Raw genomic sequence first — 25,942 nt, forward strand, 5'->3', positions numbered from 1 at the left:
AATGATCGAGCTGCTCCAACAAATCAATAGTGTTAAAATAAAAATAAGGAGTTAAGAGTGGGATATTGTTAGAAAATAAAGGATGAGTTAAGAGGCATAACAACCTAATGCAATGTGTAGACCTCGTTTGGATTCTGATTCTAAAAAACTGTTAAAAAGACAACATTGAGATAGGACAAAACTGAACACAGCCTGGGCATTAGATATTGTTAAAGAATTCACATTAACTGTTAGGGTAACAATGGCATAGTGATTATATAAAAGAAAAAAGTTCTCATCAGTTAGAGGGGCATACAGAAAAATTTAGGGATGGAATTACATGACATATGAGACAAAAAGAGAAAACAAAAAGAATAGAGAGTACCTATAGCAAAATTACACATTGTTGAAGCTGGGTGATGGATACACGGTGTCCTGGTTATCCAGTGCTGCTATAACAGAAAATACCACAAGTAGATGACTTTAACAAAGAGAAATTTATTTTCTTACAGTCTAATAGGCTACAAGTCCAAATTTAGGGCAGCAGCTCCAGGGAAGTCTTTCTGTCTCTGTTGGCTCTGGAGAAGGTCCTTGTCATCAATCTTCCCCTGAACTAGGAGCATCTCCATGCAGGAACCCCGGGTCCAAAGGGCACACTCTGCTCCCGGTGCTTTCTTGGTGGTATGAGGTCCCCCTGTCTCTCTCCTCACTCCTCTCTTTTATATCTCAAAAGAGATTGGCTCAAGACACAATCCAATCTTATAGATTGAGCCTTGCCTCATTAACCATAGGCAGAGATTAGGATTTACAACATATAGGAAAATTATATCAATCACAAAATGGAGGACAATCACACAATACTGAGAATCATGGCCTAACCAAGTTGACACATATTTTTTGGGGACACGATTTAATCCATGACAACAGGTATTCCTTCTATATCTGTATGTTTGAATTTTTCCATAATAAAAAATTTTTTTAAATGCATGTGCCCTTTCCCCAGAATTTTCCCCATGGATGTACTTACAAATGTACAATTTTTTATTTATTTATTTTTTTACTGCAACTCTGTTTAAACCAAATTGCCCTTTAAAGGTAGACTGGTTACTGATTCAGGAAGAACTGGGTGGTGCCCAGCTATACTGCTGACCATTCTGACCAGAGACACAATAGAAGGTCCTGGATAGAATGGAAGGTAAATGTAGAACAAAATTCAAATTCCTAGGAAAGACCAGGCTTAATGGACCGATAGAAACTAGAGGAACCCCTGAGTCTAACACGCTAAGATACCTTTTGAAGTTGGAACTGAAGCCACTCCTGGAAGTTACTTTTCAGCTAAATAATAGATTGGCTTATAAAATAAACAATATCACCTGTGAGTAATGTGCTCCCATAAACAATCAACTATAGGAAACCAAACGGTCAACATTCACCCAAGGCAAACATGAGAAGGCAAGGAAGAGCAGGGAAGTTAGATCAACGGAAACAGAACAAACAGAATGGAAATAATGAGAATGCTGATGCATTGTGAAAATTGTAACCAATGTCACAGAACAATTTACATAAAATAAAAATTATTAAATGGAAACTTAATTTGCTGCGTAAACATTCACTTCAAATACAATAAAATATATATTTTTTAAAGTAGACTGATTACAAGAGAAATAAAAACATGTATCCATGAAAAGACTTACAGAAGAATGTTCAGAATGCTCATAGCAGCTGTATGCAGAATAGTCCAAAACTGGAAACAACCCAAACGTCTACCAACGGGGGAACAGATAAACAAACTGTGGTGTATTCATATGACGAAATACTACTCAGCAATAAAAAAGAACTACTGATACTTGCAACAACGTGAATGAATCTCAGAAATGGGAGGCTAAGTGAAAGAAGCCTTACACAAATGTGTTCATGGAGCAGGAACCCATTTACATGAAGGTCTGGAACAGGCAAATCTAATTACAGTGAGGAAAAATCAGAACAGTTATTGCTTCTGCAGGGTGGGGCAGGTATTTCCTGGGAAGGGCTTGAAGGAACTTCCTGGGGAATGGTAATGTCCTATGGCTGGATAGGGTTTCAGGTTACACGGGGTGTGCATTTGCCAAACTCATCAACTGGTGTGCTTAATATTTCTGCATTTCATTGCATGTAAACTTTACCTGAAAAGAGAAAAAAAAAAAAAGAACTATAAACAAATATATTGACCTCTAGCTAGTGGTACGCATGCTGAAGTATTTGAAGGTAAGTGCACGGATGCCTGCAACTTACTTTGAAATGCATCCAAAAAAAAAAAAAAAAAACAAGGATTGATGGATAGATAGAAGGATAAAAAACAAAAAACCAAACCCATTGCCATCAAGTCAATTCTGACTCATAGGGACCTTACAGGACAGAACAGAACTACCCCATAGGGTTTCCAAGGAACACCTGGTGGATTTGAACTGCCAACCTTGTAGGTTAGCAGCCATATCTCTTAACTACTACACCACCAGGGTTTCCAGATAGATGGATGGATTAATGGTAATATGTTAATGGTAGAATCTAGATGGTGGGTATGAAATTTTTTCAACTCTTTTGTATGTCTGGAATTTTTCCTAATAAAATGTTGACACAAAAAAAAGTGGACTGATGAAATAAATTGTGGTATATGTGGTGTCTGTGTGTAGGTAGATAGACGACAGATTAGATAGATGATAGATAGATAGATGGACAGATAGATAGATGATAGACAGATAGATAGATGGACGGATGAAATATTATGTAGTTCTTGGGAATAATGAGGTACTCCACCTTTTCTAATGTGGAAAGATCTCCAATAGATGTAGGGTGAAAAAAGAAGGTAGAGAAGAGCATTTTTTAAAGCATACATAAATAAATACAACATGCTGGCGTGGCCATCCCCTTTGATCTTCCTCTTGACCCACTGGTTGTGGACAGTTCTGCACCAGCTCAGCACGGTGTGGCCACAGCATCTCCACTCTAGTACACAACACAGCTCATCTCATGTCTTTTAGCTTTCCTGCTCTAACACCATAGGAACCTGCTCAGCCCAGGAGTCCAGGAGTGCTGGGGGGTTCATGTCCCTGGGGACAGCCATCAACCAATGGGGGACGGAACAGGAGGATAACTGCATTCTCCTGGCTTTTAGGCAGACGATTCTGGCGTCATTTGTGCATTTTTCAGGAGGTCTTGGCAGAACCATGTTCCTGTTGCCCAGACTGATAACCATGACATACATCTGATGTAGCTTCTTCTTCTTCCCACCCACCACCTGTCCCTCGTTCCTGCGCCCTGGAGTCACTTCTCAAACAAATTGCATCCAAACCCTAGTTTCATATTCTGCTTCCAGAGGAATCCAAATTAAGACAACTGGTACTAAGATTGGCTTCAACGGCAGCTCCTCAGGAGATGACACTATACCAGGATTTCTCATATGGCAAATAGCAACAAGAGCTCCACTACTGGTGCTAAGTGAGGTGGTGATATCCTGTGCTGTGCAAATACCAAGACCCCTACTTGTGCTGGAGTGAAAGGAGGCACAGGCAGAAGGGGAGGAGTTGGCATCTGCATTCGCTGTACCCCACGGCTCCATCCAGCCACCAACCCACCTTATTTTTTGGACGCAGTGGGGTCTGCTAACTGTGAGGGCTGTGAAGTCACCTGGGTTTTTGTTAACAGACTTGGAACTCTTGAAGAAAGAAACCGGTTGACAGTCTCAGGTCAGCCACCCACTCAAGGTGTTTTGGAAAGCCAGAGGCTTCTGTGGCAGTGTTTAAGGAGACTCACACTTCCCCCCACCGGAAGGCAGGCTATGCAGAAAGTAAGGCCAGGATTTAATCACAGAAAGACACTGGGAGTGGGCCTGGAGGAGGCAGGATATAAGGTTGAGTGGGGGAAGCCTACTGACTTGATGTGCTCTCCCATGACTCATGATTTACCATCTTAGTAAAGGCACTGGAAGCCAGTCCTTATGCTGCTCAGATGGTTCCCTAGAATCTGGACACGATACTGGCCTGGAGGAAATGGGGGGAGAGGCCAGGGCCACCTTGGTGTCCTGTGGAAGGTGTAAGATGGCTCAAAATGTGGAAATGTCAAGATGTGACCAGAGAACTCACCATCTGACTACGTTGTCCAGGGCAGCCCAGAGAATACTCCCTTCAGTGACAAACGCACTCATGAAGAGGGCCCTGGTATCCCTGAGAAGCTCCACAAGGACTGTCCTCTGTAGGTGAGGTATGACAGAAGATGCTGCCATGAGCCTGGGCTCTCTAGTGTCACTGGAGATGAAATCCGGCATAATCAAGGTAGGACCACTGTTATGGATTGAATTGTGTCCCCAGAAAATATGTGCTGTAAATCTTAATCTCTATGCATGTAGTTGGAGCCCTGGGGCACAGTGTTTAAAAGCTCAGTTGCAAACCAAAAGGTCACCAGTTTGAATCCACCAGCTGCCCCTTGAAAACCCTATGGGGCAGTTCTACTCTATCTTATAGGGTAGCTGTGAGTCGGAATTGATTTGATGACAACAGGTTTGGTTTTTTTTTTTTTTTGGTTTGTGCCTGTGGTTATAATCCCATTGGGGAATGGGTTTTCTCTGTTAGTGAGGCAGGATTAGTGTAGGATGTGCCTTGAGTCAATGTGTTACAAGGTATAAAATAGAAGCCAAACCCCATGGAGATCTCCAAGGAACCAGGAAACAGAACGCATAGAGACAAGGACCTTCTCCCACAGCAGACAGGGACAGAAAGCCTTCCCCTAGAGCTGGTGCCCTGCATTCGGATTTCTAGCCTTCTAAACTGTGAGAAAATAAATTTCTATTGAAGCCATCCACTTGTGGTATTCGTTATAGCTGCACTAGATAACTAAGACAACCATTTAAGTGGCAGAATCAAGTGGATATAATTACCACGATGACGAGCAAGGGCAGAGTGGCAACCAGGGTATGTTACCGCAGGGCTCTGTGACAATGGATAATAACCCACAGCCTTCCCAGAGGCAGCCAATGAGGGTGTTGCTTGATATGTCTAGCAAAACAAAAACAAAAAAATCAAGAGCTGGCAAGCAGAAGGCTGACATCAGCTGCTGCAATGGAAAATTGTGATTCCTTCATCTAGTTCCCCGCTCTGAGCCAGTTCTCTGACAAAAAGCCAAGTGCTTAAAGGGAAGGTTAGAGGGATCCCCTTGCGGAAGGGCGCTGTGATGCCACCCCAAGTACACACAATAAATACTTCCCCAACAGGACCTAGAATACCTATGTCCTAGGGAAAGGACACCCTCAGGCCTTCTGAGGATTGCTGGATACCCAAACCAAAAATCTAACACCCATTACCGTCAAGATGATTCTGACTCATAGCAACCTGGTTAAGACACAGTGGAACTACCCCATAGGGTTTCCAAGGAGCACCTAGTGGATTTGAACTGCCAACCTTTTGGCTAGCAGCTGAACCCTTAACCACTGTGACACCAGGGTTCCAGGGTACCTGAAATGTCATCACTCTCCTTTATGGCTTTTAGGGAGATCAGGGGATAAAACGAGTCTTGGCCCAAGTCCTTCTCAGAGTGGGTTCAATTAGTCAGTGGACCCACCTATGGTGATTTCCCTTGTCCTAAGTGCAAATAGGGATGGATTTACTTAACAGCCAGCACAACCCTTGCCATGAATGAGCCACAATGGAGGGAAAGTCAAGTAGAAGTCCTGAAACTATCCCATCCATGCCCCCAATCGATATAAATCTGAAGTGATTCCACAGTCCTCCTGGAATTGCGGATATTAGTGTCCACTCCTCAAAGGCTTAAAGATGGCCCCACCATATCTCCATTCAAGTCACCTGTGAGGCCCCTGCAAAAAAGAGATCACAGTTGATGATGGTGGAATACTTAATTGACCAAGGAGTGGCCCCAAAGGCAGCTGCTGTGTGGGTGTGACATTATTAGAACAGACAAATGCAGCTCCCAGCTAATGTTTTTATCTTTTCAAGCTCTATCAATAAAAAGGATCAAAGGCATTTGTTTTTAAGTGGGCAAGGGAGCAGTACACATTCATCTTCTTGCCCCAGAGCTGTGCTGACCGCCCTTCTCTCTCACACGAGAGACCCTGACTGTCAGGACATTCCTTAGAATGTCGCGTTGGTCGGGTTTTTGAATGACACCATGTTCCTTGGACCTGGGGAGCAGTGGGAAGTCTCTGAAACCCAAGCCTAGAAAAGCAACACAGAAGGGACCCATCTGGACAGCTGCAAAAGCAGCAGCATCTACGACAGCTTCTGTTGACTGTCACCCCCATTGCCGCTGAGTCGATTTCAGACTCACAGCGACCCGGTTGGACAGAGGAGAATTGCCCCATAGGGTTTCCAAGGCTGTAATCTTTTATAGCAGATTGCCATTACCTTTCTCCCAGAGTAGCTGGCAGGTTCACACCACCAACTTTTCAGTTGGTAGCTGCGCGCTTAACCACTGTGCCACCAGGGTCCCTTGTTGACTGTCATGGACAAGGTAAACAGGGGGAATGGACTTCATGACTCCATTGTGACGCCATTCAACATTTAAAGACCTGTGAGGACCTAGTCTCTAAGAGGCAGCTTCCTCAATGTCTATGAGCGGGAGCACAACTGCCAAGTGAGGTGATGAAGAACTGCATGAGGAGAAGAGGTGAGGTGCCTTCCAAGTCTACACCGCCAAAATGCAAATGCCCCAAAGCCCCGTGTGCCAGTCACACCCTCTTCTAAAAATAATGGCGCTAGACTGGATTACCAAAGAGCCACAGTTTTATTTCACACATGCAAGGGTGTGGTATCAACAGTATTTACAATACACGAGGTCACAGAAAACTTAAAAACTAAAAGTCAATTCCATGCAAAGCAAAGTCCACACCTTCACAAGGCACCCCCCCCCCCCCAGACATAATGCATGTAATACTGGAGAAAAAAACACAGCAGTACAAACAAAACACCCTTGGACCAAATACATCAGGGACCAAACACTGTCCCATGGAATTTTTTAAGTTATTTATTCACCTTAGATTATTTCAGTGGTAAATAAGCATCTCTTTAACAAATATCAAACATAACACTTATACTTACATCAGCAGGTAATTCCCCGAGTTTCCTAATCCTTGGGATTGAAAATAATTATATTTGCATTGCTTGTGCACGTTCCTCAACCAGAATAAAGAAATAAAGGAGCTCAGTGAGATGACAAGTTACAGCGTCATGCTGATTGTGAAGACACTCTGTCTTGTTATAACTCTATTAAGCATCTACTCAATGGTGCACCCTATAAACACTACCCACCTTTTCAACTCACCCCCAGAGACCCAGGAATCTCAGGAACTCCTGGCAGGAGCTGTTCAGCTCTAGGGCAGCAAAGACCCCATCTTCTAGCACCCTAGGGGTGAGGGAAAAGGAACTGAGGGAAGAAAAAAAGGAAGGGGGAGAAGAGGGTTTTTACACCATGAGTGTCTTAGTCATCTAGTGCTGCTATAACAAAAATATGACAAGTGGATGGCTTTAACAAAGAGAAATTTATTCTCTCACAGTCTAGAAGGCTAGAAGGCCGAATTCAGGGCATCACCTCCAGGGGACGGCTTTCTCCCTCTGTTGGCTCTGGAGGAAAGTCCTTGTCATCAATCTGCCCTTGGTCAAAGAGTTTCTCAAAACGGGGTACCCAGGTTCAAATGACACGCTATTCTCCTGGCTCTTGTTTTTTGATGGTATGAGGTCCCCATGTCTCTCTGCTCAATTCTCTCTTTTATATCTCAAAAGAGATTGGCTAAGACACAACCTAATCTTGTAGGTTGAGTCCTGCCTCATTCACATACCTGCCACTAATCCCACCCTTCTCATCAACATCATAGAGATAGGATTTACAACACATAGGAAAATCACATCAGATGACAAAATGGTGGACAATCACACAATACTGGGAATCATGGCCTAGCCAAGTTGACACATATTTTGGGGGGACACAATTCAATCCATGGCTATGGGTCTCTCAGATTCCAGAGTTCACAGAACGAAGACAAAGAATACTTTAGGTGATTACATGACAAATTTGATTATGCCAGAGCTTAGACCTTTAAAGCACCATTACATCACATCAGACACACTGAAGAAACAGCAAAACAACCCCAGGGAATGGCTGAAACTCAACCATGGATCTGAACAAACTTCTGGATGACCTGCTGTAGTGTGTGTTCTATTTTTATTATTTATGTATGCCTGTCTTGTTCCAAAAAGACTTTTTCCCAGCATTCCTAAAGGCTGGATAAAGAATGTACATTATAATCGAAGAGGAAGGAAAATGGCAGAATGGACTAGAAACAAGCACATGGTCTGGTGCTAGTACCCAATCCTCACAGACTCACAGACATTTACAGATTTAATTCTTCTCCCTCATCTCAGAGAAAAGATAAGTGCATAGTTGAAACAATGAAATTAAATTAAAAAATACAAATCTTAAAAACTGAAAACAAAGAAATCTAACTTTCTACACACAAAAGAATTATTTCAAGTGACTGTGAAATAGAGTTTTGATTGTATTGAGCCTAAGAAGAAAAAATAAACCTTAAACTGTATTCAAAAAAAAAAAAAACCCTGCTACGTCCAGTAGAGTTCATCTTAATAACATTGGTATTATTATTTTGAATCATAATATAGTAGGATAAAGTAAATAAGTAATTATGTCAGGTTGTTACACTGTTAGTGTAAAAGAGAAAAAAAAAAATCCAAGAAAGTTAAGTTAAAAACTTGTATTCTTCCATTTGAACTGGAAATACTAGAATAAATTTTTCTTTTTCTAAGAAAAAATATTTTATTTCCTGGTACAACCCACAGAAATAGGTTAGAAAAGATACTAGTCAGTAGCAAATAGCTCCTGTAATTGTAGTCTCTAAATATTCCCACTAAAAGTTAGAACCAGGACTCTTCCTTCAAAAACTTCCTTAACCAAGTCTGAGACAGAGTATGCACAAGACGAGTCTAAGACTATCAAAAACTATTACAGTCACATCAAGATGACCCTTTAAAGGGGCCCCAAATGACCAAAGATGGGATACTCTGAGCATCAAAATATTTATGATTTTAACGGACCGAAACACATCAGATATGGAAAATATGCAAATTCATGAAAATATGCACCAACACCACCACCAAAAAAAGAAAAGAAAAACTTATTGGTCAACCTTGGAGGTTGCTAGAGCCCCAATTCATTATTCTGAAAATTGATAAATAGATGGGAAGAATCAAGCATCTAGCTTGCCTTTACTATACATACTTTTATAGAATAAGCAAACAGTTAATGAGGAAAGTTCTTTGTAGAAGAATCACAGCTAGTAAACGTAGAAGAAAAGATGGGCTTTAAAAAATCACCCATTGGCAACCCCTCTCAGCCACAATCACCAATGGCCGCTAAAACATTAGACGAAAAGATGATGAGGACTTGACAGTGGACAAGACGTATCAGGCTGACAACACCTGAGCCCACTGGTCAATCTCAGCACTACTGAAGGCGAAGTGCCAGTCCCAGTGGGATGTAATAGCAGGGACTCAGCACCAAGTCTTCCAACCAAAAGAGTTCAACGTGAATCTAATCCAGCCTCCAGCACTAAGTACCAGTTTACAGGAAATACAAGCAATAGAAGAACATGTTAAAGAACACCACAGATCTAAAATGTGGGAAATTCTAAGACATATGTCCCAGGTAACTTGAGCAAATAAATGACCTAAAATGGGGAAATGGAGAAGGTTATAGATTTAAAGAGATTTAGGAGCTGTATCAAAGCACAACGTAACAACCTTGTTTTAAGATCTTGTTTCAATAAAAGAATTATAAAGAGATATAACAGATAATTTAGGAAAAACTGAATGCTAACTGGATATTAGATGATGTTAAAGAATCACTGTTAATTTTGTTAAATATGATAATTATAAGCACTATGGCTATGCTTTAAAAAAAATGTGCTGAAATATTTGTGTGAAATTACATGTTTTCTAGGATTTGCCTTAATGTACTTCAGCCCTCTCCCCGCCAAAAATAATAATAATATAAGGATGTGGGGCAGGGGGTAGGTGAGAGAGAACGGCAAAACGGTCACAAGTGTTGAAGCTGGGTGATGAGTTCATGGGAATTCAACATGCTTTTCTACTTTTTGAATATTTTTAAACGTCTGTAATAAAGTTTAAGTCAAAATAAGGAAAAAAATGGATGGATGGATATCTGGAATTGACAGGCAGGAGGATTAAATTATTGCTACTACAACAACATCATGCGACTTGATGGCATACAACAACATACATGCTATTTTTAATTTTTAAAAGGCATTAGCTTTCATTTTAACTTACATTTAGCATTAAAAGAAAAAATGAAATGGCAAGAATTACTGAGCTTCAAGTAACAGTTCCTGGTAATTCCCACCACCTCTCCCTAGCCACCACATAAACGAAACAAAGAAGGTAAATGGGTAAAGAACAAAGGACAGAGGTATAAAGGGTGCCATATAGAGCCCCCACCAGGCAATATCTGGATAGTAACGAAGAAATTTCTGCTGGGAAAACTTCCACCAGGTCTGGGAATACAAAGCAAGTGTGAGAAGTGTTGACAACTATTTCATGGGCACGTGGGATGGGCCTGTTTTATTTCTGTTAGCAAAGAGGAATCCATCCAGCAAGGACTTCAGGGAGATTGGAGGGTGTACAAGGCCACAAAATGCTGGCATTTGAGAAGAAAAAAGGAAACAAGAAAAAAAAAAAAGGATTTGAGGAAAACCAGTTTCATCAAGCTCAGGGCACTGATGAGAATGACCCAAAGTCAAAAAACCATGAAGTGGTGTATCAGGTGAGTCAAACGTCACCCACCCCACTGAAGAGCACAAGGCCTGCCCAACATGCCCAAGCAAAAAAAAGACCAAACCTGTTGCCTTTGAGTTGATTCTGACTCATAGCGACCCTATAGAACAGAGTAGAAGGGCCCCATAGAGTTTCCAAGGAACACCTGGTGGATTCAAACTGCCAACCTTTTGGTTTGCAGCTGTAGCACTTAACTACTATGCCACCAGGATTTCCTCCCAACGTGCCCAGTCTGGTGAAATCCAAAACAAAAGAGAGCTGAAAAGCCAGTAAGAGTGATCCCCCAAAATGGGATCGACCACAAAAAAGTAAGAACGTTTGGAAGAGCAGCCTCCCCGAGAGGCAGAGGGGTGGCAACCACCACGTGGTGCCATGGAGAAAGGACCCGGCGAACTGGGTGCTGGGCCACCAACCTGGGCAAGGTACTGCACCTCTCCTACAATCCCATTTGCAAAATGTGTTGAAAGAACGGCTCACTGGGGTCCCTTCCTTGGTCCCTTCTCCCAAATGTATTCCCGGCTATAAGGATAATCAAACACAAGGGGAAACGGTAAGCAACCCACCAGAATCTCAACTCAAAGACACATTTTAAACTTGAGTGGATGGCCCGCTATCACATACCTTGGCTTCCAGGGAACAAAAGGGCTATTCTCCAGGATCCCCTGGGTACCCCATTGTAGACGAGGAAACAAGAAGGAAAATGAAGACATTCCCTCTGGCCAGGCAGAGCATGCACAAAGAGACACGTACACAGACAGAAGAGAGCAAACGCCCGCAATTGCTACTTTGACAAATCCACGGGTCCCGGCAGCAGACGGCAGCTGCCCACCTGTTCCCCAGATTGGCTGCTCCACGCGTTCTCTGGTTACCCATGCCCAAGACTGACAGGGAACCATTCCTTAGCAAGCCTCATTGGGACGTTTAAAAACTAACATTTGAGTGCTTACTGTGTTTTCTGTGCTACGGGCAACTCTTGCACCATCTCTGAATACTCTCCCAATGAAACAATCTTGAGGTAGATACAATAACCCCCATCTTATGGCTGACGAAAGCTGAGGCTCAATGAGATCAAGTCACTCGCCCCATGCTGCCTGACCAGTGAGCAGCAGAGTTGAGTCCCTCCAGTCAGGGCAGGTGTCTCTGTTCTCTGTTGGAGAAAGACTCCCAGTCATAAGAAAATCAACACTGGGCCCAAGTCCCCAGTCTTCTCAGTCAGGTCTTTCCTAACAAGATGTGTATTTCACCCTAGGGTCAAAGGGCCTCTCGTCTCTGGCTGACAAGAGTAGGGTTGATTCTAAACATGGTCGAGAGGCCAGCAGAGATGGCCCTATCATCCAAGGTCAGCTCTTAAGGGATCAGGCAGGTGGGCTGGAAGCCACCCATCAGGAAGGACAATCCCAGAACTCCACAGGCAGGGCCAAGTGGAAGGGAAGCCCTGCCTGACACACAGAGCCTCGCCACTCCCATCCAAGCCTGGACTTCCCCTTTGGCAGAGTGAACTTTGGCTTCTCACAAAAACTCAGACTCAAACCTGGGAGGGGGGTTTCAGTTCCCTGGCTCTTCTTCAGAATTAACCAACATCCTGAACAGAAATGAGCCGACTCCCTTCCAGGTTCCAGTTCATGCAGTTGTATGTGAATTGAAACCAGTTTCAAGGAAATCATTTTGAAAGAACATCAGGCTCTACAGTTCCTTGTTCATTCTCTTTCCACGTTTCAATCCTGCATGCACCTGTAACGTAACCCTCAGACGGTGCAAAGAACACTTTTATTGGGAGGTGGAAGGTCTGGCTTCTGGCACCGAATCTCCCCCTCACCTCACCATGTTGCCAATGCCTCACTGTCCTCACCTGTAAACAGGGAAAAACAGCCTGTCCCTAATTACCTCACCCACCCAAGAAAGGTAAACCCACTGCCCTCAAGTCGATTCTGACTCATTAGTGACCCTACGGGACAGGGCAGAACTGCCCTATAGGGTTTCCAAGCCCGTAAATCTTTATAGAAGCAGACCACCACATCTTTCTCCTGCACAGTGGCTGGTGGGTTCGAACCGCCAGCGAACCGGTTGGCAGCCAAGCACTTTAACCACTGTGCCACCAGGGCTCCACCTCACCTCAACCCTACTCTTGTCAGCCCACCTCTCATGTCAGAAATGAGAGGCCCTTTGAACCTAGGGTCAAATACCCATCCTGTCAGAAAGGACCTCACTGAGAAGGCTGAGGACCTGGGCCCACTGTTGATTTTCTTATGACTGGGAGTCTTTCTCCAACAGGGAACAAGGACGCCTGCCCTGACTGGAGGGACTCAACCCTGCTGCTCACCTGTGTTGTATAAGCAAGATGAGGGAGGCAAAAACCCCTCAGAATTCCTAAGCAGCAGGATTGTTATCATCACCTACCACACTGTTCATATTTCTTTCCACCTCCCCCCACCCTCAAAGGTCCAGGAGAACAGGCAGTTAAACAGCAGCAGCTAACGCTGTGTACAAGGTACGCCTTGTGTCCCAGCGGGTTTTACTGATGCCTTTGATAAAGGTGACTCTGACAGGGTCAAGGGGGAAAATAAGCCATTCTTCTCCAGTACTCAGAGGGGCCTCCATCTTGCCTGCTCTCCCAGATTTCCCAACAAGACTGCTCCCATCCTCAGAAAAGTTCTGGATCAATGATTCTGGAAGCTAAGTCCTAAAGATGGGTGAAAAACACCAAGAGGAAAACACGCCTGCTCCTTCCCTGCTCCGCTTTCTAGAGGGATCCCTCTAAAGCAGCCCCATGTTTGGATTCTTACTGTGAACTACACATAGAAGGAGGGTCTCACATCACACCATTCAGAAAATATATGCACGTTCTTATATACATGACCATGGTGGCCACACAAAAGCATATAAAAAGGCAACCGGCCATCTACAGAGTTAACCTGGCTCTGAACTTGATAGGCAGCTCCAGGGCAAATCACTGTTCAAATGGGGCTTGTGACCAAGGGCGTGCTGGCAGGGCTGGGCAGGAGAGGCTGTGGAGGTAAAGCAGGCAGACTACTCTGAAGACGAGAGGACAGAGTGAAGGGCAAGGGCAGGGCCGTGCTCAGGGGGCCTGTTGCAGGATGAGCTCCGTAATCTCTGCCCTGCTACCCAGCCTCATTGGTATTCCATAGTAGGCCGTGCCTGGGCTGACATACACAAACGTTGTCTGGGCCACGTGGTAGAGACCAGCAAAAAAAGGGTTCAGGAGATAGGCCGCCACGTTCAAGGGGAAGATCTGCCCAGCGTGTGTGTGCCCAGAAAGGATCAGGTTAATATCTGGCCGTGCCTGGAGGGCTCTCTTGGCAGCCAGGGGCTGGTGAGCTAGCAAGATGGTGGTATGGTCTGGGCTGCAGTCCCCCAGGGCCTTGACGAGGTCCATGCCGTGGCCAGCGTAGTGCAGGATATCTGCTTCGATATCATCCACCCCAGCCAAGCAGATCCAGTCGCCATCTTCATGACCACCATGTTGGGCCCCTGTTGCAGAAATCTTCACATTCTCATTGTGAAGGGGCCGAACGTGCAGGGATTCCAGCAGTGCAAACCAGTTGCTGACATCCGACGTGTAGTACTCATGATTTCCAGTGACGAAGTAGGTGCCAAGGCGTGAACGAAGCTGGCCCAAGGGGGCCACGGCCGTCTGCAGGATCGATGCTTCCGAATCGGACAGGTCACCCACGATCACTGTGATGTCTGGCTCCAGCACGTTCACCATCCTCACAAACATCTCCATCTTGGTCCTGCCCACTGTGGGGCCCAAGTGGATGTCTGAAAGGAGTGCAATCTTGAGATTGTTCATAGAGGGGGGCAGCTGATGGATGGGCACCTCCACGGTTTTCACGGCTGGAGGCTGGGCAGCATTCAGAAAGCCAACCACGCTGAGCATGGTGGTCACTGCCACCGCCAAGGCCGGCCTGAGTGCCAGCCTCCTTGTCTTATCAAGGCTGCTGACAACCCTGCCACTGCGCCAGGCCAAGAACTGGTAGGCCTGTTCCATGCCACTGAGGATACAGAGGAAGAAGACCATGATGATGTATGCCCCGAGGCAGGAGTAGGCTGCCAAGGAGAAGAGATAGGGCTCCTCGGCCACTAAAAAGAGCATGGTGAAGAAACTGGAGTGGGCCAGGGCCAGAAACGTCACGACAGCCATCTTCCAGAGCCGAAAACAGGCTGACTCCGCGGCTGGGGAGTGGCAGAGGTTGCTCACTGTGCTACGCCAGATGTAGAGGGAACCAATGAGCATAAGCGAGTTGACAAACAGGACAAGCTGCAGGCGGAACAGCCAACGCCAGGCCCTGAGCTCCAGGCTCCCTGCCAGATAAGAGCGGGAGATGATCATGGACATGAAGAGAATACCAGCAGCCAGGGTGGCCTTCATGCCCAGGGACAGCTGCCTGAAGGTCGCCATTTTCTCTGCTCCTAGAAGGGTCCCCCACCAGTTCTGTTCAGGCAGGCTCTGGAAGGTGAGTTCCTTAGATAGAACAGTGGCCAAGGAGAGGTTTCCAGGTCAACTCCGCCTGCAACCAGGAACTGGCATCAGCTTTGTGGGATATTAGAGTCCTCATCCCCATTCAAAACCTGAAGGCCACTTAGGTCTTCCCAACCCACCTTGAATCCAAGCCATTCAAATACCAGTCAGTTGCTATTCTTTGTTATTAAAATACAAACACATAGGATTGTGATACGATAGGTGGTTTTCATTTTCTTACCTACAGTTTTCTGTACGTTTAAGGTTTTTTTTTCCCCTACAATGGCAGGCAGCTCCATCACAAATCATTGCTCAAAACAGGCTTGTGACCAAAGGCATGTTGGCAGGGCTGAATTTTTTTTACAATAAGAAAATGATTCAAAGTCAGCAGTTCTTAAAGTACGGTCCAGGGACCTCTGGGGTCCCCAAGGCCCTTTTAGGGGGGTTCATGAAGTCAAAATTTCCTCAAATAATGACACTAAGCCATTACTTCCTCTTCCATTCTCATTCCCTCATGGGCGTACAGTGGAGTTTTCCATGGGCTACAGAACATGTGATATAGCAACAGACTAAACGCAGAAGCAGAAATGAGACTCCCACTGTCATCTATTAAGACAGACATTAAACAGATTTGCAAAAATGTAAAACAATGCCACTCTCGGCCCTAAAATTTAGGGGGATATACTGTAATTTTTCATAAAAATGTTAATGCTATTAATACATAATCGACTTATTTTTTTAAACAAATTAACAAATATTTTTTAAATTTCTCAGCTTTAATTTCTAATATGAGTTAAAGTTGGAGAATTGCTGTCCTTAATAAGTGTAAACGAGGAAATAATGTAAAGCTAGCCCAGACCCACAGATGTCTTCCTTCAGCTCTCAGCCCATAAAGGAGACGTAAACACCTGATGTAAGAATTCCTGGGGAGCAGCCGGCCTCCCTGCGTGGACTTTGGGATGGCAGCCACAGCTCACCCACCTGCTGAATGACAGCGCACAAGATTAAGTGCAACCATGACCCAGGGGGCTGCTCTGTCCACCCAGCTCCTCACCCCTAAATCCTATCTTTCCACTTCCTCCCCCTCCTCCGGATATTGATAAGATCTGCTTTTCTGTGCCTACCCTACCAGGTTCCCTTGAACTTTCTGTTCCCCAACTCCACCCTCACTTGGGTTCCCAGCTGAACCTAAGGCTTCTCCAAGCCTCCCAGACAAGGCACCTACTCTAGGAAAACTGGGGCTGGAGTACCACAGGAGGGCGAGGGGGATGAAAGAAGGCAGCAAATACTCAATTTGAGGTGACCTATTTTTGACCTATTATAGGGTCACTGGAAACCCTGGTGGCCTAGTGGTTAAGAGCTATAGCTGTGAACCAAAAGGTAGACAGTTTGAATCCACCAGGTGCTGCTTGGGAACCCTAGGGGCAGTTCTGCTCTGTTCTTTAGGGTCGCTATGAGTCACAATCGACTGGAGGGCAACGGATTTTTATTTTTTAATTTGGTATTACGAAATGGATTGGCACAGTGGGTACAACAATGGGCTCAAGCATAACAACAATTGTAAGGATGGTGCAGGACCAGGCAGTGTTTCCTTCTGTGGTACACAGGGTCGCTATGAGTTGGATCTGACTCGATGGCACCTAACAACAACAACATAGGGTCGCTGTGAGTCAGAATTGACTCCATGGCAATGGATATTTAATAGGGTCGCTGGGGCCCTGGTGGCCTAGTGGTTAAGTGCTAAGGCTACTAACCGCCGGTAGTTCAGATCCACCAGGAAACTCTATGTGGCAGCTCTACTCTGTCCTATGGGGTCGCTATGAGTCGGAATCGGAATCAACTGGACGGCAGCGCATTTGTCTTTTTGGTTTCAGATACCGTACCGAAAGGCTTTTTATCAAAAGGTGTTATTTACAAATCAATGGACTCAAATTCCACCTAAATTCTACCTAAAACATGCCCCAGACTTAGCCCACCCAACTCTGTTTGTTCGCCGAGCGTGCAGAGCGGCAGGTCCCAGTTTCAACTGCCCACCCTCCTCTCCTGGGGGTGATGCACAGCTCCCAGGCAGCGCTTCGGAGCCCCTCCCCGTCACTGCCGGGCTATCCTGCCAGGACGGGTGGCCAGGGGCTGTCTTTCCTCTCTCCAGCCAAACCTGGGCGTCTCCACACCTCGCCCAGTCGCCCCGCCAGACATCCCGCCATCAACGCTGGCGGCCACCTGCAGCCTGGCCCCTGCCCGCTCTCCACCTGGACCGCCGAACCCACACGAGATGAGAAATCCAACTCCAATCGCAGGCGGCGGGGAGGAGCGAGAAGCGCCTGGCTGCAAACGGAGCGCACCCCAGAGAAAAAGAACTCAGCGCTGCCAGTGCGGGGGCCTCTCCTGACCCCGTTTTTCCCCTTCCGGAGCGCTCCACAGAGCCCCAACCGGACAAGGGAGGGAGCCCCGAGCCAAAGCCGAGGCGTCCTGCAGGAACGCGAGCAGCTTGGAACCCCCCTCCCGGCAGACTTCAAAGCTGGAAAGGTTTGGGGCTCACCTTATCTCAAGCCCCTCGCTCCGCGGGTGGAAAGGTGAGTCTGAGCGAAGGGCGGCAGAGGCGGAACCACGGGCGACGGGGCTACCGGGAAGGACGCACGGCCCGCCCCTGGCGGGAGGCCCGGTCCTCTGCCTGCGCCCCGCCGGCTGCCTGCCTGCCTGCCGGCGGTGCCTCGGGGGTCTCATAGTCCCCACCTTGAGGGACCCCGGGCAGCCGCGGCCCCAGTCGGCCCCCACCAGCAGGTCCCCAATCAGTGCGTCCCCGCGCGGGCCCACGGACTCACATGCAAGCCGCGCGCCGAGCCCAGCAGCAGCGGCACCAGCAGCAGAGAGAGGGCGCGAACCAGGAGCCCCGGCATGTTCGCGCTCCGACCGGCCGGCTCCGCAGTGGGCGCCCGGGCCAGCCGCTCGGCGTCAGCTGACTGAGGACCCGCCGCCTGGCGACAGCCCCGCCGCCAGCCCCGCCCCGCGCCCGCCCCGCGCCCGCCCCTGGCAGCGCAGCGCAGATCCGGGGTGGAGACGCGCGGGCAGGGCCAGCCTGGGGGGCACCCGCGGCCGCGTGACTCCAAGACGCGGCGGTGTTATCTGGCTTTTGCCGGCGTCTGCCGGGCAGAGCGGCCCCTTTGGAACAGCAGCTTGATAACGCGCCCGGGGGTTGGGCATGGACAAGGGTCTCCTCGCTCCCTGGCTGCCTTGAGAGGGCAGAAGGGGGAAAAGAGAGCTGCCAAGTCTATGTGTTAGTCTGCTTCTGTAAGATGACAGCCTTGGAAACCCTGTGGGGCAGTTCTGCTCTGTCCTGTAGGGTCGCTATGAGTCGGAATCACTCCAGGGCAATGGAAGTGGACTAGATAGAATCGTAGCCGAGCACAGGGAGCTCTCCGGGAAACTCTAAACCTGGGGCTCTCAAAGTGTGGGCCCTGCAGTACCAGGAACTTGTTAGAAATGCAGATACTGAGACCCCCTCCCCCGCTCCGCCGCAGAAACTCTAAGGATGGGGTCCAAACCAAAACCGAAGCCTCTGCGGTTGTTGTTGAATTGGTGTACGTTTTCAACAACAATAAAAAAACTTGTGCTCTGTCAAAAAACAACAACAAAAAACAAAACCCGATGCGGAGAAGTGGAGATACCTCAATAGTAGCATAAGAACAGGGAAGCAGAGATGCGCAGCCCGGTAAAACAGATGGAAACTGCTTTGCCGTCATAATAGGGCTCTGCGCTCAAGTTAAAAATCAATCTCAACCCTTTTGATGGATCCGTTTTCCCTATGAGCTTTCCTATTCAGTGAATTTCAAGATCCAGTTTTGACCTATATTTCAGTGTAAATTTTTATCGAAATTTACATTTATAATATTTTTAAAATCCATTAAAATGCTTGAAATTCGGAAATAGTTTTTAGGTCTCAGGAGGGTTCAGTGCCATGTGTCAAAGTCAAGGAAAAAACAAGGTCTCCCTTAAAGAGGGGCTGCTGGGTGGTGCTTGGCTGCTAACGAAAAGATTAGAGGTTTGAGCCCACCTCAGTTTTTTTTTTTTTCAGAACAAAGGCAGTCATTTGAGACCTCATGGAGCACAGCTCTATTCTGACACCCAGGGGATCACATGACTCACAACTGACTCAAGGGCAACTGGTTTGGTCTCGGTTCCACTAAAGAGACATGACAACGAAGTGCCATGCATGATCCGGGATTGCATCTTGGACCAAAGAAAAAGCAGCTCGAAAAGGTATTATTGGGACAGTGAACAAAAACTGAGTATAGACTGTGGATTAGAAAACAATATTGTATCAATATGAAATTTCCTAGTTTTGATAATTATCCTGCAGTTATGTCCTTAGGAAATACATGCTGAAATATTCAGGATAAAGAGGCATAATGTTTGCAACTTACTCTCAAATGATTCAAAACAAAATAGTGTATATGTGCATATATAGTTACCTATTATATGTAATATACATATATGTTACATATCTATAATGAGAGCCAATGATAAAGCAAAAGAGACAAAATGTTAACAAGTAAACCCCAAAACCTGTTGCCGCTGAGTCGATTCCAACTCATAACAACCCCATAGGGCAGAGTACAACTGCCCCCATAGGGTTTCCAAGGAGCAGTTGGTGGATTCAAACTGCCGACCTTCTGGTTAGCAGCCAAGCTCTTAACCACTATGCCACCAGGGCTCAATTAAGTAAAAGGGATACAGAAATCCTTTGTACTATTCTTGTGATTTTTTTTATAAGTTTGAAATTGTATCAATTTCGAAAGTTACTGAAAAAAAGGAACAAAAAGCCAAGGTCTCTGGAATACAGATACGGACAATTCTGTGCAGCAGGTCTTTATCGTTCTCACATATCTTTGGGTTTCCTGACACAAAGTACAGAGAACCTGAGTGCCGGCCTTAGGTCGTGCAATCAGCCGATAAGTACGGTTATGAAACAATAAAAAGATAAAATTGTGAAAGAATCCACCAATGGTTTCTCCAAGTTCCCAGTAAAAGCAGCTGGATACCAGGAACTAGACCGTGCTGTATAGCGGTCATGAGTCTTAGGGTGTCTTGATTTCCATTTTGCCCTTTCAGGAGTTTGAGATCTCTGAGAATGTAAAATGCCCCAAGTGAGGCCAGTCTCAGGGGAAAAAAAAGAAAAAAAATTGCTGACTTTGTTTCAAGCACTTTTCTTTCCTGTCTTATTTCTGTTGCCCCCTATCTCTCAAGGGCCCCTGCCCCTCTGTGCCTCTCGGCTGCGTCTTTGCACGGTTTTTTTCCTTTCGTGCCTGATCCATCATCAAGGCTTGTTTCTCCTTCATCTGGGCCCCCTAGGTCTAGCCCACCCTCACTATCTTTTAGCCACATATGCGGTTGTGGCTCACTTCCTCCCTGACTGATCACACTGGCTTTCTAGTTAGAGGGAGGATCACAACTAGATGTGGCCAGAGGCTTTTTTGACTTGGCAGTCACCGCCTTCACCCACCAGCGTCTTTAATTAACTGTAGTTGCCAATGTTAAATCAGGGGATTTTACATAACGATCTGGATTTCCACGCTCTCTTCAAAGATCAGAAGGTCTAGCGACACTGGGCCTACAGTCCCACGGGGTGACGGTGGATCAGACATACTCATTGGGACATTCTTTTTTTTTTTTTTTTATTAATTTTTATTAAGCTTCAAGTGAACGTTTACAAATCCAATCAGTCTGTCACATATAAGTTTACATACATCTTACTCCGTACTCCCATTTGCTCTCCCCCTATTGAGTCAGCCCTTTTAGTCTCTCCTTTCGTGACAATTTTGCCAGCTTCCCTCTCTCTCTATCCTCCCATCCCCCCTCCAGACAAGAGATGCCAACACAGTCTCAAGTGTCCACCTGATATAATTAGCTCACTCTTCATCAGCGTCTCTCTCCCACCCACTGACCAGTCCCTTTCATGTCTGATGAGTTGTCTTCGGGGATGGTTCCTGTCCTGTGCCAACAGAAGGTCTGGGGACCATGGCCGCCGGGATTCCTCTAGTCTCAGTCAGACCATTAAGTATGGTCTTTCTATGAGAATTTGGGGTCTGCATCCCACTGATCTCCTGCTCCCTCAGGAGTTCTCTGTTGTGCTCCCTGTCAGGGCAGTCATCGATCGTGGCCGGGCACCAACTAGTTCTTCTGGTCTCAGGATGATGTAGGTGTCTGGTTCCTGTGGCCCTTTCTGTCTCTTGGGCTCTTAGTTGTCGTGTGACCTTGGTGTTCTTCATTTTCCTTTGCTCCAGGTGGGTTGAGACCAATTGATGCATCTTAGATGGCCGCTTGTTAGCATTTAAGACCCCAGACGCCACATTTCAAAGTGGGATGCAGAATGTTTTCATAACAGAATTATTTTGCCAATTGACTTAGAAGTCCCCTCAAACCATGGTCCCCAGACCCCTGCCCTTGCTCCGCTGGCCTTTGAAGCATTCATTTTATCCCGGAAACTTCTTTGCTTTTGGTCCAGTCCAATTGAGCTGACCTTCCCTGTATTGAGTGTTGTCCTTCCCTTCACCTAAAGCAGTTCTTATCTACTGATTAATCAATAAAAAACCCTCTCCCTCCCTCCCTCCCTCCCTCCCTCCCCCCCTCGTAACCACAAAAGTATGTGTTCTTAGTTTTTACTATTTCTCAAGATCTTATAATAGTGGTCTTATACAATATTTGTCCTTTTGCCTCTGACTAATTTCGCTCAGCATAATGCCTTCCAGGTTCCTCCATGTTATGAAATGTTTCACAGATTCGTCACTGTTCTTTATCGATGCATAGTATTCCGTTGTGTGAATATACCACAATTTATTTACCCATTCATCCGTTGATGGGCACCTTGGTTGCTTCCAGCTTTTTGCTATTGTAAACAGAGCTGCAGTAAACATGGGTGTGCGTATATCTGTTTGTGTGAAGGCTTTTGTTTCTCTAGGGTATATTCCGAGGAGTGGGATTTCTGGGTTGTATGGTAGTTCTATTTCTAACTGTTTAAGATAACGCCAGATAGATTTCCAAAGTGGTTGTACCATTTGACTTTCCCACCAGCAGTGTATAAGAGTTCCAATCTCTCCACAGCCTCTCCAACATTTATTATTTTGTGTTTTTTGGATTAATGCCAGCCTTGTTCGTGTGAGATGGAATCTCATCGTAGTTTTAATTTGCATTTCTCTAATGGCTAATGATCGAGAGCATTATCTCATGTATCTGTTGGCTGCCTGAATATCTTCTTTAGTGAAATGTGTGTTCATATCCTTTGCCCACTTCTTGATTGGGTTGTTTGTCTTTTTGTGGTTGAGTTTTGACAGAATCATGTAGATTTTAGAGATCAGGCGCTGGTCGGAGATGTCATAGCTGAAAAGTCTTTCCCAATCTGTAGGTGGTCTTTTTACTCTTTTGGTGAAGTCTTTAGATGAGCATAGGTGTTTGATTTTTAGGAGCTCCCAGTTATCGGGTTTCTCTTCATCATTTTTGGTAATGTTTTGTATTCTGTTTATGCCTTGTATTAGGGCTCCTAGGGTTGTCCCTATTTGGGACATTCTTTTTTTGTTGTTTGTGTATTGTGGTAAATATATAGGTGGCAGAACACCTTCCATTTCTGCAATCCTCACGTGTACAGTTCAGTGACATTCATTCCATTCATCATGCTGTCCAACCATCACCATTAACTATTCCCAGATTTTTTCATCACTTTTAACAGAAGCTCGATGTGGGATATTCTTTAGGCAGGGTAGGTAGCCCTCCAGTTCACAGCCGTCTCCATCTGGTTCACTTCACTTTTTTGGAAGTTCTGAGCCAGAGTTCTGGTGGTAACTGGGTCACAACCTCTATGATTGCTGTATCAAACACATCTTAGGTGACTTCTCGGATTCTCTCAGCCTCACTTGTCTCTTGAACCCTTGGCTGCCTGCTTCCCCACAGGCCCCCATGCACATCTACCAACCCAAAGCCAACCATGTGGAGATTTTGGCTTCTCTGGAAATCTCTGGGGCTGCTGGATTGAAAGACCACACTTCTGGAGTGATTGCCAAAGAGGCTAAGTGATGCAACCTAGCACTGCAGAAGAATTAACTACCCCACTGATTGAACTTAGTACAATGGAAGGCCAGAGGTGGGAGAGAGCCAGTAAATAACTGAACCTGTAAATAATTTCCCTCTCCCTCACTCTGATTAATTACTCAAAGGTATGGTTCAGCCTCCAGAGACATCCCACGAGGTCTAGAGGGTGCATCTGCCGAGAAATTGGCTGTATGTCTTCTAGGCTGTCCATGAAGCAGAAGCCAGCATGGTACCATGTAACTTGTATGGTTTCCCATCCTCTCTTGCCTCGTGACTCTCTTTCCTCTGACTCTCACTGCCTCACAGTTTGGAATTGCGGCTTCCACATCAAGTATTAGCATTTCATCCTTGTCTCAGGCTCTGCTTTCTAGGAAGCCCAAAACCAAACCAAACTCAACCCAACTCATTGCTGTTGAGTCGATTCCAACTCATAGTGACCCTATAGGACAGGGTAGAACTGCCGCATCGGGTTTCTAATGAGTGGCTGATGGATTCGAACTGCCGACCAAACACCACTAGTTAAGTTCCAAACGCTTAACCACTGTGCCCCCAGGGCTCCAGGGATCCCAGGATGACAATTATTTGCTCAGCATAACGAAGCTGCTCTGCAGCCTACCACTTTCTGTATCCTTTTCTTGAGTCTAGGGTTTGGGGATATCCTCTTAGATTTTTCTTTTAGGACCGTAGGTCCACAATTGATCCCCAATTCAAACCCCAGGTTTAATGCCTCTTTCTTGATGAAGTAATAAATGATTGCACTACCTAAATTTCTTTCCTTCCAGAGATTTCCTTAGTGCTCTATCTACATCTCACTTATGGCACTTACCTTTCTGTACTTGCCATTTAAGTTTTGGGTTTTCATTCATGTCATGGATTGAATTGTGTTTCCCCAAAATACGTCACCTTGGCTGGGTCATGATTCCCTTGTCTGATTGTATGTCTACCATTTTATCTTCTGATGTGATTTCCCTATATGTTGTAAATCCTATCACTATATGTAATATAATAACATGGATTATTGGCAGTTATGTTGATGAGGTCTACAAGATAAGTAGTGTTTTAAGCCAATCTCTTTTGAGATATAAAAGAGAGAAGCAAGCAGAGAGACGTGGGAAACCTCACACCACCAAGAAAGCAGCGCTGGGAGCAGAGTGCATCCTTTGGATCTGAGGTTCCAGCGCTGAGATGCTCCCAGACCAAGGGAAGACTGATGACAAGGACCTTCCTCCAGAGCTGACAGAGAGAGAAAGCCTTCTCCCGGAGCCGGCACCCTGAATTCGGGCTTCTAGCCTACTGGACCGCGAGAGAATAAATTTCTCTTCGTTAAAGCCATCCACGTATGGTATTTCTGTTATAGCAGCACTGGATAACTAAGACAATTCAGGACCTAGTATTTCTTATGGAGATCATTTCGGAGGTCTCCTCCACTGTTTTTTGAGCTCTAATCCCACCTTCTCCCTAAACGAACCTTTGCACATGTTGCTCCCTCCACCAAAAATCTCTTGCCTTTTCTGCTTTTGGGGCCCACCCACTACTCTGTACACATCTGTGTCCCAGCTTCCTTGATGGTATGGTAATTGGTTTATTGATCTGTCTTCTCCTGATGTTGAGTTCCCTGAGGTAAGAGTTTTTTTCTAACAGCGTCTTGGCACACAGTAGAAGGTCACTATAGATTTGTGTAACAAATTAAAAAAAAAAAAATGTCTTATTTCCTTTACTTAACTGGTTGCTCCTTGTGGACAAGGATGTTTAATTAATCTTTGCATTCTAGCACCAAGTGCAGGATCTGGTACAAGGAAGATGCTGAACAGTGTACATAATGAATATATTCGTGATATGAAAGAGAATTTATAAATAAAGTCATCTGACTCAATGGCAATGGGTTTTTTTTGGGGGGGTAACACTGTCTCCTTTCCTGAGGAGACACCTTCAGACACAGCTGTGACGAGCTGACTCAAGTTCCCAGACCTTATTGAACAGCCCCATAAGCAGGGATCAGCTACACTAGACAATGTCTGCTTCCACTTTCTTTTCCAAATTGTGTTGAATTACAATGGAAAGCAACTATCCCTTCACCTACACTGCCCACTACAATCTTGCTCCTTGAAGGCAATTACATTTAAGCTTTGTGGTCCTGTACCCATTTTCCCCAGCTCTAGTCACACTCGCCTCCCTTCAGTCCCTTGTACCTTTCATCTCTCCTTTTTCACAGCCATCTTGTGTGGGGGCTTGTCTTAGGCTGGGTTCTCTAGAGAAGCAAAGCCAGGGCAGTATATAAATATATAGAGAGAGCAATTTATATAAAGGAAATGATTCATGCGGTTGTAGAGGCTGGAACGTCCCAAATCTGTGGGTTAGGTTGGAAGATTCTCCTGACTCACATAGCTGTGTGTGCTGGCTAATCCAAGATTGGAAGGTCAGATAGGAGGCCTCTGGCTCACAGGCTGTGGAATCCCGAGATCAGCATGTAAGATGGCAGGTGAGCTGCTAGCTCAAGTCCCAAGAACTGTAGGTCAGATGAACAGGAGCCAGCTGCAGGATGCAGAGCAAGCAAAAGCCA

At 45.8% G+C, this 25,942-nt stretch overlaps 2 protein-coding genes across 6 annotated transcripts in view; both read right to left on the bottom strand.

Moving 5' to 3' along the window:
* The window catches only part of GLB1 (galactosidase beta 1), a 116,021-nt gene extending 97,787 nt beyond the window's left edge, over positions 1 to 18,234 (bottom strand). The window contains exon 1 of one of the 2 annotated variants that reach the window (XM_064277429.1): positions 18,126 to 18,234. In XM_064277429.1, coding sequence (XP_064133499.1) covers positions 18,126 to 18,200 — 75 coding nt within the window. In that variant the 5' untranslated portion in view covers positions 18,201 to 18,234. Of the gene's footprint in view, positions 1 to 17,842; positions 17,930 to 18,125 lie in introns of those variants that run through there. The other variant, XM_064277430.1, reaches the window with a different exon arrangement.
* TMPPE (transmembrane protein with metallophosphoesterase domain) lies at positions 1,593 to 18,239 on the bottom strand. Of its 4 annotated transcripts, XR_010319606.1 has the most exons (3): positions 7,272 to 17,836; positions 5,569 to 5,821; positions 1,593 to 2,141 (listed from the first exon to the last, which is right to left on the bottom strand). XR_010319606.1 is itself a non-coding variant. In XM_064277432.1 (2 exons), the coding sequence occupies exon 2, from the start codon at positions 15,241 to 15,243 to the stop codon at positions 13,900 to 13,902; it is 1,344 nt and encodes a 447-aa protein (XP_064133502.1). In that variant the 5' UTR covers positions 15,244 to 15,352; positions 18,126 to 18,239; the 3' UTR covers positions 5,829 to 13,899. The 4 variants fall into 4 exon arrangements, 2 of the variants coding, with proteins under 2 accessions (XP_064133502.1, XP_064133501.1); XR_010319607.1 differs by lacking the exon at positions 5,569 to 5,821; XM_064277432.1 differs by lacking the exons at positions 1,593 to 2,141; positions 5,569 to 5,821 and adding an exon at positions 18,126 to 18,239 and having other exon boundaries at positions 5,829 to 15,352.
* Between the last annotated feature and the right edge of the window lie 7,703 nt (positions 18,240 to 25,942).

Source organism: Loxodonta africana, chromosome 27, assembly GCF_030014295.1.
Source record: "Loxodonta africana isolate mLoxAfr1 chromosome 27, mLoxAfr1.hap2, whole genome shotgun sequence".
In the NCBI taxonomy this organism is placed as follows: Eukaryota; Metazoa; Chordata; class Mammalia; order Proboscidea; family Elephantidae; genus Loxodonta; species Loxodonta africana.